The sequence below is a fragment of the Acyrthosiphon pisum genome, chromosome X, assembly GCF_005508785.2.
Source record: "Acyrthosiphon pisum isolate AL4f chromosome X, pea_aphid_22Mar2018_4r6ur, whole genome shotgun sequence".
Classification (NCBI taxonomy): Eukaryota; Metazoa; Arthropoda; class Insecta; order Hemiptera; family Aphididae; genus Acyrthosiphon; species Acyrthosiphon pisum.
The window spans coordinates 113,596,141-113,609,371 of NC_042493.1; the positions used below are offsets into that span (position 1 = coordinate 113,596,141).

The 13,231-nt window shown below is 30.4% G+C and overlaps 1 protein-coding gene across 1 annotated transcript in view; it reads left to right on the plus strand.

Moving 5' to 3' along the window:
* Window positions 1–9,327, plus strand: part of LOC100571978 — a 111,602-nt gene extending 102,275 nt beyond the window's left edge. Inside the window, exons 6-12 of the mRNA XM_003240576.4 lie at window positions 3,423–3,568; window positions 3,656–3,799; window positions 3,910–4,058; window positions 4,127–4,315; window positions 5,970–6,092; window positions 6,172–6,301; window positions 9,111–9,327. Coding sequence (XP_003240624.2) covers window positions 3,423–3,568; window positions 3,656–3,799; window positions 3,910–4,058; window positions 4,127–4,315; window positions 5,970–6,092; window positions 6,172–6,301; window positions 9,111–9,212 — 983 coding nt within the window. The 3' untranslated portion in view covers window positions 9,213–9,327. The remainder of the gene's footprint in view (window positions 1–3,422; window positions 3,569–3,655; window positions 3,800–3,909; window positions 4,059–4,126; window positions 4,316–5,969; window positions 6,093–6,171; window positions 6,302–9,110) is intronic.
* The last annotated feature ends 3,904 nt before the right edge of the window (window positions 9,328–13,231 follow it).

Consider the following 13,231-nt stretch of genomic DNA (forward strand, 5'->3'; position numbering starts at 1 on the left):
ATAAAAATACTTTCAAAAACTAAAATAATCAAATCGTTAAATGTCTTAACTTAGTGAAAGGTCTACAACAATGATAATAATCCGGAAGTCCATTATTATCAATTAAATAAACTTATTTTTACATTTTCACATCATATTCAAATATTCAAATATTAAATCATTAGTAACTATTGCGTTATAATATGGATCAGTGAGTTAAAATAATATCATAGTCTATACTCATATTATAAAACTGAAGATTCTAGTTGTTATAAGAGCTAATCTTAGGAAAACAGGAACTACTGGTTTGAATTGAAAAATTATTTTGTGTTGGATAGTTCATTTATCAAAAAGGACTAGGTATATGCCAGTGTTTCTTAAACTTTTATATCCGTGGAACCCCTACTTATTTTTTTTAGCTTTTTAGATTTTTTTCATTTAGCTCTCAGCAATAAGTATTATTACAGCTCGACAATTAGAACCACTACTTTGTTTCAATTAGTCATTTTTAGCGTCATTTTATATAAGGATTATTTTCAATAAAATTATAATAATTTCGTGTATACTGTAATTAATTCAAAAAATATTTAAAATAACAGACAAATAAGAATTCAAAATTTTAATTTTAATGAGTTTCGCGGAACCCTGAAGTGATCACAGTGGAACCCAGGGGTTTCACGGAACACACAGTTTAAGAAATGCTGTTTAGAACGTTTAGACTATATAATATCACGATGTGACCAATAGGAGCATTAATGACAAATTATATATACAAAATATTTTGAGATTTACTTTTTTTGTTTATAAATGGTTGCTAATTTGCTATTGGTTTTAATAATAATAATAATTATAATTATAAGCATGTGGAATGAAAGCTAGTGAATCGATTTTTTGCATTTTTTAATACTTTAGAGATAAGTTATACACTTACGTACGCACCATGGGTAGATTCTCGGACAACACCGGTCAGGATGGCCATAAATTAAAATATAATATAATTTACACTTGAAAAGACAATGCTTCCACAACATGTTACACACTTACACCCAAAAAGAGTTGAACAATTACAAAAACCTAGGAACTGCAAAGAATTGTCTTGTCATATAGTATTATAATATATTAATATAACGGATACTACAACAGTTAAAAGCTCAAAAACACTAAAAATAATATCATACATATTATATATTGATATATATATATATATATATATTATATATATATATATAACATGACGTTATTGTATAATAGCGAATGTAATTTCGTATGTTTCGAAAAGTTCTTCTTTTAAAAACTGTCAACCAATCTAAGGAAATTATTGCATTAGCTTAGTTAAATTAGCTTAGTTTTTTAATTTTTTAAGAACTTTATAATAATTTTTTATTAACAAAAGTTGTACTAAAACCTTCTGCAGACTGTCAGGTATAACAGTAAAAAATTTCAGCCAAATCGGTTCAGTAGTTTTCTTGGATAGCATGGTCGTAGTAAACCCCTTACAATTATTATAAATTATTATATAAATTATTAGTGTATAATGGATTGTATTAAACTTGAATTCAATGATATAATTTAATTGTATAAGAAAAACGATTCTGAGTGGAAACGGTTTATCAGTATGGATTTTTTATATATTTATTATTTATTATAGCCTTTAAGTTGAATTAATATTATAATATTATAGCCGACCGTCATAGCTTCACCCGTGATTGATTGTTTATTTTGCTTCTGGACGATGAGATGTATAATTTTTCATTCAAGTTTTATCGTTTAATGCGATCGGCAAGTAAATATCAAAATGGTTAATGAAAACGTATTGAAATGTTTCTATTGCTATTAATGATAAATATAATTTCATTAAAAATAACTGATCCCGTGCACTTCGTTACCCTTTAAATGTACCAACTCTATATAACTCAAACTTTGTTCAATTTTTTTCTTTATTGTTCGGCGTATGGTGTTCAAAACTTATCTTAACTTTTCTGTTACCCAGGATAAAAATTCGGTTTTGCAGCAGTATATTGTCAGATAGGCAATCTACCTGCAGTATATCGCGGACCCCGTACTTTTTGTACCCATACGTAAGTGTATGATTTAGCTCCAGAGTATCAAAATTATACCAAGTTTGTCATTTTTACTTAATTCCACCTACGATGGATTAATATAACCAACTAATACAAAATCCTAACCTAAACTAACCGTTCTAAAATCCGATGAATAAGAAGAAACCAAATTTTACCCTTTTTAAATTAATCTAACTTCTTCTCAGAGGTCTAATCTACACATAAACATTAATTTATACATACCTATATATATTATATATTAACGAAAAATAATAATACAAATAAACATGCCCGTTTAACAAATAGCAACCATTATAATACACTATTATTATTTAAATGTGCAACAATAAACTAATTTTTTTATTTTATAGTTTATTTTTGTCTGGACAAATGGCACCACTGCTGTATTTTTGATATTCATATTTCCTACTTTTCTGGTGGATTTTCCTAAAATGTTCTTTCATAAGAACCTTGTCCTGAAAATTACGAACACAACAAAAAAAAAAGAATCAGCCAAATCGGTTCAGTAGTTTTCTCGGTTAGTGCGGTCGTTTAAAATCCCTTACAATTTTATATACTGGTATAGATTTTAATTACTTGCGGTTGGTACTTATACAGATATTATATCTAATAATTTATATGCATATTTAATCAAATTAGAGACTAATTTGAATATTTTATTGTGGTTATACATATTTCCGTTTCCTTATCTATAGATTAAAATATACAAAAAATAATCTATTCCGCTTCAATAAAATTCATAGAAAATAATATAATTCAGCCATTATGTTACATAGCAAATTATATACCATCTGACGAATCTATTTAACTCTGTATGTGAAATGTAGTGGTGAATTAAATCTATTTAAAATTTAAATTTAAAAAAAAAACTGAGAATAACTAGATAATATTTGCCCATACTTCTAAATTGGATAAAAGGTCAATTCGCTCCAATATTAGGAGGACGCTACCCGAATAAAAGCCAACGCTTAAGCACAGATTATGTTATTATCTAAAAATTTGATAATAGGTCAAATCACTCTAATAGCAAAACTAACAGCACACTATTGAAACTAGTGAACGAAAATTTGCTGTCGTACGTGTGTATAAGACGGAGACGACAAATACATGGGTAGCATCCTCTTAAACATAACAGAGATTATTCAGAACGTACAATTTGCCATGTTATGCATTTGACGGAGACAACTCATACAGGTGTAGCGTCCTCTAAAATTAGATATATTATAATTATTATAATCATTATATGTATTTATTTTGGTTTTTACAGCTACAATAAATAAAGTTAATAATATATTATATTCCCTAGTAAAATAAAATCGTGTTTCCCTATTTTAAAAGGTTCTAATATATTTGACGTTTCAGATGAAACCCTCTGTCAGTCGTGTAATCTTAGAGAATATCGTTTAAGACAAATCGATAATATATATTATAAATGTGATTTATCTCCAGCGGATAATAGAGATAACTTTATGAAAGGAGATAGTTCAATAAATGGAATTTTGAGCCAAGTACATACAATGAAGAGTCTATACACAATATTACAACACACGTAACTTTGTACTTGGCAGTGATTAACACAAGTATATTTATTTTAGGAAAATTTAAACAAACGTAAAGATCGACTAATGCAAATATCCAACTATAACTACAATACTGCGAAAGAATTATGCAATGCAATTGAAAACGAAAAAAAGGAAAATCGAAAAGAAAAATATAATGACAGCTACGTTTTGAAAAAAGTAAAATAATAATATATTAATAATTATATTATATTCTAATGAGTATACTATTTAGTGAAAATATTCAATAATATATAAATAAAATATGTGTTGACAATTTATTGGTGTAGAGACCATCAAGCATTTCAAACTCTGAAAAAAGAGTCAACTTTAAGCACTCATTATTAGATCAAATTGAATGTAACAAGATTAAAAAAGAAAAAGCAAAGATAGAATCTTTAAAATGTGAAAAACTGATGGGAAATGAATTGTTAAAAAGGTATGTAAAATATATAAATATTGCCCTGTATTCAAAAATACTTTATGAACGTTTAAAATTACATTTAGTCTATATGAAGAAAGAATAAGAAATATAGAAGCAAAAAAACGGTCAAAAGAAGATTATTTAATTATCCTTGATGAACACCTAAAAAATAAAATTAAAATTACAGAAGAACAAAAGAAAAAAGATAAAACAATGACTCAAACTTTTATTTTCGGTCCTGATCAAGCTAAATTGCAGAAATTAAACAATTGGTAAGTCGATTTATATCATTTATTAATTTATTACAAACATGTATTAGGTAATAACATTATTATTACAAAATGCTCCCAATCGAAAATTCATAACGGGAACGAGACTCCGCCGCCAGTACTAGCTAATACGGTTGCAGGCGGCAGCCCATTTTTCACCAGTACTGTCATATATCTGGGATGATAACGCATTATTAGTACTGAGCAAGTACTGGCAATCCAGCACTGGTCAAGTACTGACAGTTATACTGGCACGTTACTGGAAGCCTATGCTGGCATCAGTACTATCGTATATCTGAAGATAAATTGGAATTAACAACGGTTAGGTACCACGCCTTAACTGTTTTATACTGGCGCGCTACTGGCATTTGTCTGGGATGATACGCTTTTCTGTACTGGCATTACAGTACTTATCCAGTACTGGCATTATAGTACTTACCCAGTATTGGCATTACAGTATCTAACTACGTGAAAAAAATTTATAAATTTGACTTGAGAATGATTTATACGGGTGTTTTGAAAACAGAATCATTCGGGTGTTTGATTTTTTACGGGTGTTTAGGGGTGTTAGGGGTTCAGGTTAATTCGGGTGCAAGGCCCACAAGAAATTATATCAATATTAATATTAATTTTCAGTGGATGTTTGGACTAATAATAAAGTAGCACAATAAGTAAAATGTAATTTCGTTTATCTCTATGTTATGAACGAAATGTATAGCATAGCTTCATATAAGATCAATGATCAGGTAGTAAGCCAGTAAGAAATGCAAACACCTACAACATCTAAGCTCTAGACATTAATTTTTCATTTAAATAATATAAGTTTTTCGTACTTTTTTAATAAATGTTGCACGATTAATGCTCACACGTAAATACTCAAATTTATTTGTTTCATCAATATATTTTAATTATTGATTTTCTATTAATTTGAGGTCATAATACCTATATTAAAACAAATTAAATATTATTAAATAACAAATAAATAGACCAAATAACTATTATGTTTATGTTCTATATTTCCATTTTATTACAATAAAATATAAATAATTTCTTTTGGTTTTAACATAGGTAATAAACTATAAACTTATAAATTATAAAAATTAAAAAATGTACAAATAAAAACAAAATATTTTACTATTTAATGATGTAGCTGAAAAAAATTCAATATTTCACAATTTTATGAAATATTTTAAATTACAGACATTGGTAAACCTTGCATGTTAGGGTATTAGGTGAGACAAAATATTTTAGATTTTGATCGGAACGATAAATATATTGATTTTACAAACATGTGTGTTTTTTTGTGTCTGAAGTCACGTTTTAAAATAGAAAGAATACTTTGATTTTCAATATCTTTTTTGTTTGGATAATTAATCACGTTAGTAGTTTGGGAGATCAAAAGTAAAAATCTCAATAATTTTCTTTAGAATTGGAAGAAACCAAAAAAAAAAATAAAATTAAGGGAATTCGTTTCCCCTTTTATGATTGTATATTGTTATTTTGATTATTATATTAAAATATTTAATATGTATAATATACTAAATGCACTAAATTATATTATAATATTGTGTGTTCTGTACTGGGGCACTGAGCTAGTATACTATTGTAAGAAAAAACAAATTAACATTTAGTGCATATTATGCATACTCTGTTTTAGTAAACATCGTCAAATAGCCAATTACCAATTGAAACAGAAAAATGAGCGAAATATTGAACTCCAAGAGCAAAAAGAGAAAAACATTGATTTTGAAAAAAGTTTGTTAAATCGGCTTAAAGAAAAGTATGGATTATAATATCATACGATAATAGTATAAATTATGTAATCTTCTTTAATATTATATACTTGTTTTTTATTTAAGAGACGAAACATTGCAAAGAAATTTGTTACAAAAAAAATTAAGCCAAAAGAAGTTCTTAAGTGAAGATTTGAACAAATTATTGGCCATGTCAAAAATTGAACGTCGTAAAAACGAAGTACCCGGTTCATATGTGAGTTTATAGTGTTACGATAAAAGCATATAATTATCATTGAACGCGTAGGAGGAGATTTACGATTATTATATCTATACATTTAACCACTAATGAATTCGAAGTTCCAACAGTTGTATAATATTGTACCTAAATTACTGTTATTTAAGAGGACGTAGTACCGGCGTTTTCGGTACCAAAAACATCCTCGCTTAGATTTCAAATTAATCACTCCAGGAAGGTTTTAGGACAATAACACCTATTATGAATATTAAAAATAACAATGTTATACAGGACCCCACGTAGCTTTTTTCCAACAACTTAATTTATGAAAAGTTATAGTCATTTAAAAATGTTGATAAGTCGATACTTCATAAAGTTATAGTGAGCTTTAAATTTGGAATACAAAAAAATTGCTACATGGGGCCCTTTACAATATTGTTCTCTTTCGTTTTGTTCATAGGTGTTTTAACAATAAAACCACTAAGAAATCCATAATATTTTGAACGCGGAAAACATATTTTATAAGAAAATTACATCCTAGCCTATCGTAATACTATGACTCACATATGAACCGGATACTTCGTTTTTATGACGTTCAGTTTTTGACGTGGCCAATAATTTTTTTTGGCTTAAATTGTTACAAAAAAAAATTAAGCCAAAAAAAATTCTTAAGTGAAAATTTGAACAAATTATTGGCCATGTCAAAAACTGAACGACATAAAAACGAAGTACCCGGTTCAAATGTGAGTTTATAGTATTACGATAAAAGCATATAATCAGTGAACGCGTAGAAGGAGATTTACGTTTATTATACGTATACACAGGGGCGGATTTACCCATAGGCCACCAAGGCACTGGCCTAGGGCGCAATATTTTTTAGGGCGCAATTTTTTAGTTAATTTTTACTTTTTAGTTTTTCATAATTTCATAATTCTATTTATCTAAATTTTATATTAATTTTTTTTCGTATACAACTTGCGTGCAACTGGAGAATGACTCACGTAGTCACGTCGCAGTAACGTTTTAATTTAAAAGCTATAATGATCTTGCCGATTGAGTTTAATTCTGCGACCAGCGCGTGCCGCGCCGTGCCGCCACCGCTAGAGGTTCGACATCGACACTCGACGAGGCAGTTGCCGGCGTTGCCTGTGTTAATGCATGGGAGATGGTATACGGGTGTGCGGCGTAAACACTACACACGTACAATATTATGAATGGCGCATGCGCAAAACGCCAGCCAAGGCAGTCAAATATATTGCCTCGGGCCGCCGCGCCGGGTACATTACTACATTGTATACAGCCGCTCTACTAGCTAGGTGGGGGACAGCTCGCACAGTGCTTATTGGAATGACCCACACCTCGCACCCGGCCGCGGCACCGCAATTATAATAATACTGGAATTAATTCTGGAAATCAGGTGTCTTGATAAAGTAATTAATAATAATAAATATTGCGACGACGCGCGATGCTGGCACTGTCACCCATAGATAAAAGATTGTCGCCCGTCTCCTGTATAGTGCATACAACATACTGCTCAGAAATTTGCTAATCGATTATAGAATATGGAGACTAGAGTGCTCACCACTAAATCATAGATAATTTTGCTACAGATAAATCAAGGCGCAAATGATTTAATAATTGTACAATTAGTGTACAAAATGCAAATGTACCTATGCAAAATTATATTAATATTTATTTGTTTGGATGGTATGTATAAATATAAAAATACCTAAATACAATTTTTACAGTTTTATTTTAGTCCATGAAACATTACTCCCCCCCTCCCCGCGGAAACACGCCAATGTACGCGGCGCAAGTGTTGTAATGCCTAGGGGCGGAAAAATGGTAAGTCCGCCTCTGCGTATACATTTAACCACTAATGAATTCTAAGTTCCAAAGATTGTATAATATTGTACCTAAATTACTGTTATTTAAAAATTTCTAAAAAATTATCAACTGTAAATAACACTATATATATTATGTGCCTGTATACAGTACTGCGTAGTGCTCAAATAAAGTTGAGTTTATTTTTTTTTATAGATTTAAGATTCGGAAAAACTTATTTTACCGTATTATTTTACACTGCTGTAAGGCATACGAGTACCTAATACCACAATAACACGGTAGATACCGGATATCCTAAACACCACACGTTTTTAATATTGGCTTAACTTTTTTTTAGACTTTTTTCTGACGATAAAAATTTAAAATGTTTAGTTCAATATAATAAAAGTTATTACCATTCGGTATAATTTCAGTCTTAACTAAATTAACTAAACGTTTCACAACTAGAATTATCGTGCAAATTATTGCAGTGCGTAGGTACCTTAAGTATATCTATAATTATTCTATTCGGATTACAACCTGCAATTTGTTAATTTATAGATATTTTATATTTAATTATAGCTAACCCAGCGCATAATGACATATATATGTTACAATGATCGTCAAGTGCATAATAAATGTATTCACCGCTATATGTAATGTTATATAGTACCAATATTATAGTTTTCTTATATACAAGAAGCGTTAACTACACAACTTTTACGTGCAGTTAATGCCGTAGAAACTCGAGACAGATATTTTTTTTAGGATATACATTCGTGTGTGAAGGTACCTACGTGATTACGAATTTAAAGCGATAAATTTTCAATATTTCATAGGATGAAATATTCATTTTTCAGCTAGTTTGTGTACAATGTCGAGTTAGACTTTTTAGTATAACACGACTAGCTATTTGATATATTTTAGGTACATTTAACGTTTTATGATAATATGATAATATTATTATGACAGTAAAGTGTATTTTATTATTGTGTGTTCACAGCCTATGAGTTTTCCACTGAAAAAAATTGCAAAACGATGTCGAATATGTAAAAAAAACGGGCTTGGATTTCCTGTGGAAAAAATATCCAAGTTCATGTGCTAAAAAAATACCCTGGATAATATATACCTACAGAATGTTTCAGATTATCTTTGCCAAAATACAAAAAGATATACTCTGTATTCGTGATTTTAAATAGAATTAAAAGACATTTGTGTTATTTGCGGGATTACATTTTACGGTTAAAAGGTTGGTTTTTAATTTATTGGAAAAAGGTGGGCAAGATGGTACAATTCTGCTGAGCGCGTGGTATGGGTATCTAGAGAGGTCACTGCACTGGATGTGTTAAATGGTTAAACTTAAATCTTAAACCGCTAAACTCAATTTTGTTTGAGTTGGATAGTGTATTTATTTTTTTTTTGTGCAACATCAATATTTTAAAATTATGAGAAATATGTCTAAATTTTGTATGGCGTTTGTAATTGATTGGTTGGGTATAGATGGGCGTACATTTGAAATAATGTACTTATCTTTTTGCCGAGTTTAAAAATCTGCGTATTGGTATAATTTGATCATTGATTTTGATTGATTGAGTTTTTTGTAATAAATTGTCGAGTATTTGTTTGTATTTGAAAGATGTAAAAGCGGTTCTTCGAGTTTCTAGAAATGAACGTTATATTTTTAGGAGAAACAATTTTTCCTATTGCAAGAACATAATCTTTTTGTGGTATACCGTCAATAGTATTAAAGACTGAGGCTTGTTCATGCCTGGGTTTTTTTTCCATGGCGACAGCAGACGCGAAGCTTATACTATTATTTTTCGTCTTATTCGATGAAGATATTATTGGTTGGTTATTAATATTGGTGTGATGAGTGATACTGTCTGTGGTGCGGTTGTTATCGCTGATCGGTGTTGATGAGGCGGAGAGTAATAGATGGTTCTTGATTGCGATGCGTGAGGTATGATTGCTCGTTGAGGTGGAGGGAACACCGATAGTGCGGGCGGTAACTTGCACTACTATATTTTTGGTTGATTGTTGAATCAACGTGGTTTTGTGTGACGGTTTGTTTATTTTGGTTTTAAGTATGAAATATGTTGTATTTAAGATGGATGTGTATGAACAATTGGGTATAGGTTTTTTGGACGAAATTCATTTTACGAATATAGGCGGTTGGGTATTATATTTTTTTTTATTTAACACCAATCGGAAATTCAAGAGATACAATACAAGTAATATGCAGAAAAATTATGGCAATAATAGTGATAAAGTAATCTTATAGAAAAAACAAAGGTGAAACATAATAATTTATAGTGCAATCTAACTAAATATTTAGTACAATTATAAGCATTACATTGTAATACAACTAAAAGCTAACTAACTTAAGTTAATATATAAATTCAAAATATCATGTTCTATAAATTATTGAGTAGGTGAATCATTCTATGCAAAGGGTGGTTATAAGAGTAGTTAAAACGGAGAGAGGGGACAAGGTAAAGAGAGTGATTTCTAGTGTAATGTACGGGAACGCGGAAAGAGATAGAAGAGATAAGGTCAGGGGCATCAACTGCGCTATTAAGAAAATAGGTGAGAAATGAAAAGTCAGCATCTACACAGCGAGAAGCAAGAAGAGGGATATTCAAAGAAGATCTAATGGATAAATAGTCATGGGGCGGGTGAACAATATTGAGCAGAAAAGCAGCGTATGAGAGGAATTGGTTTTGAACTCGCTCCAAACGTAATTGGTCTTTAGCCAAGTATGGATGCCATACAACAATTCCATATTCCAAAATAGAGCGGACAAGAGAGAAATAGAGGGAACGAAGACAAGCGGAGGACGTGAAAAGGATAGTGTTGGGCTTTATGAAACCCAGGACTTTTAAGGCTCTACTGTTATATTAATATGTTGTTCGAAAGAGAGAGATGGAGCTGGGTAGATCCCAAGGTCTTTGACAGAAGAAATACGTTCGAGACGGGAGCCATTGAGGGAATAAGTTAAGATAATAAGTATACGCTTTCTATGAAATGTCATACTATGGCACTTTTTAAGATTGAGCGTAAGGCCAATACGCTGAGTCCAGAGACAGAAGGAGTCGAGATCTGACTGAAGTTGACGGCAGTCGGAGATAGAAGTAACTTAAGAATAAATTTTAATGTCATCCGCAAGTAGAAGAACTTTAGAGAATAAAAGGTAACTGTAAATTGAGTTAATGCAAATTATGAACAAAAGAGGACTAAGATGTCCTCCTTGAGGGACTCCAGAAGGAGTTATAGACAGGTCAGAGGTAACACCATGGATATTCACAAATTACATACTTGGACTCAGATAAGATTGGAGCCATAAAAGTAAAGGATTCCCAATAGCTAGTGATTCTAGTTTGGAGATAAGATGAGTGTGGATAGCTGAGTCAAAAGCTTTACTATATTCAGTGAACACGGCATCAACTTGACAATCGGACTCAAAGCTTTCAAGAATATATGACGTGACAGCTAGGGTACAAGTGGTAATAGATTTCCCAGGACGAAAACCATGCTTAAAACTTATTACCTTTCCAAATATCGTGTTTTCCGTGCTATCGAAAAGCTATAAAACGAATAGTGCAATAAGAACACTTGTTGAACATTCGGCAGTTGAACACAAACTATATAAAATACTTTATAAAGTATTTTTTTTTTTTTAAGTATTTGAGAATTTAAGAAGTATTTAAATACTTTTACTCAAGTACTTTTCAAGTCCGGGCCCGTTATATTACAATTGATTTACGAATTGAAAAAAAAAGGTTTGTATCGGTATTTCACCAACTGACCTACAAGGCAAACGTAAATTGTGCCCAACGAAGGGAAAAATTGTAAATTGCGCCCGGTATTTTTCAGGTACCTATACATTTCTGTACAATAAATTACGCCCAATAGAAATATTATTTTATGATAGTCATTTAGCGACTCAATACACGTTTTTACATTACATCGCCACTTTGTTTCACCCGAAGACAACTCACGTTTTAATTTTGAAAGTGTTCGGTAGATTATAACATAATTTTTTTTCTGGCTAAATCCAGTATGTATAATATCCATGTTTCACTGTTTTACGTAAACCGATTACTAAACTATACGTTAAGTCGTTGTATACGCGTAAAGGCATTGTTATCACTAATATCATAACGATTATAATGATAAACATTTAGCTTATCCACCAATAAATTAACAACAGTATTTTTAAAACACTCATATTAGGTAGCGATGAATTCAAGATCACTTAGATTCTATGGGCGCAATCTATATACCCATTTTAGACCCGGAAAACTCCTGGGCGCAATTTACTATAGTATTTTTACTACCTTATTAATGTGGGCGCAATTTACAAGCGCCTGACCTACAGCACGTTGTACGTTCCAATGATGTCCTACGCTGTGAGTCTTGGAAATTCACAATTTTTTAGGAGGTTTGCTTAATCCGTATCTGCCTATACTTATTATGAGCATAATATAACAATGTATACATTTTTACTGAGTAGGACTTTATCTCCATATCATTTTAATGTTTTGTTACAATGTGGTTCATTCAAAACTAATAGTCTTAGGTAAAGCATCAAGTTTTAATGCAAATTGTGTTGTGTTTGTTCAAAGTTAAACAATTTTATTGTAATTTACACAAATTAAAGTTTAATTTTGAAATAAAATATAATGAAACATGTTTATTATTGATTTATGAATATTATTGATGCGTAAATTTTCTATGGTAAAGCCGTAAAATGTTTTGTATAATATAGCACAAAATAAACGTAATCACAACTCACTCACAAACTGAATTATCGTAAAAGACACACATACAATTGTATATAAAGTTCAAATCATTATATTTAATAATAGGTCGATTCATTTTAATTTATAAAATAACAAGCTAAACATTAACTGCAGAGCTTCAATTTTGAATATACGCACTTGTAAGACGGAGTCAACTAATGCGTATGTACATACCGGCCCAAGGCTGGGCATTAACGAAGTTAAAAAGTTAAAGTTAAGTTAATAAGTTAATTTAATATTAACTAGTTAATTTTGGGTTTTCATTAACTTAACTGTTAACTTACTAAATTTCTTATTTAATTAACATGAAATTAACGAGTTA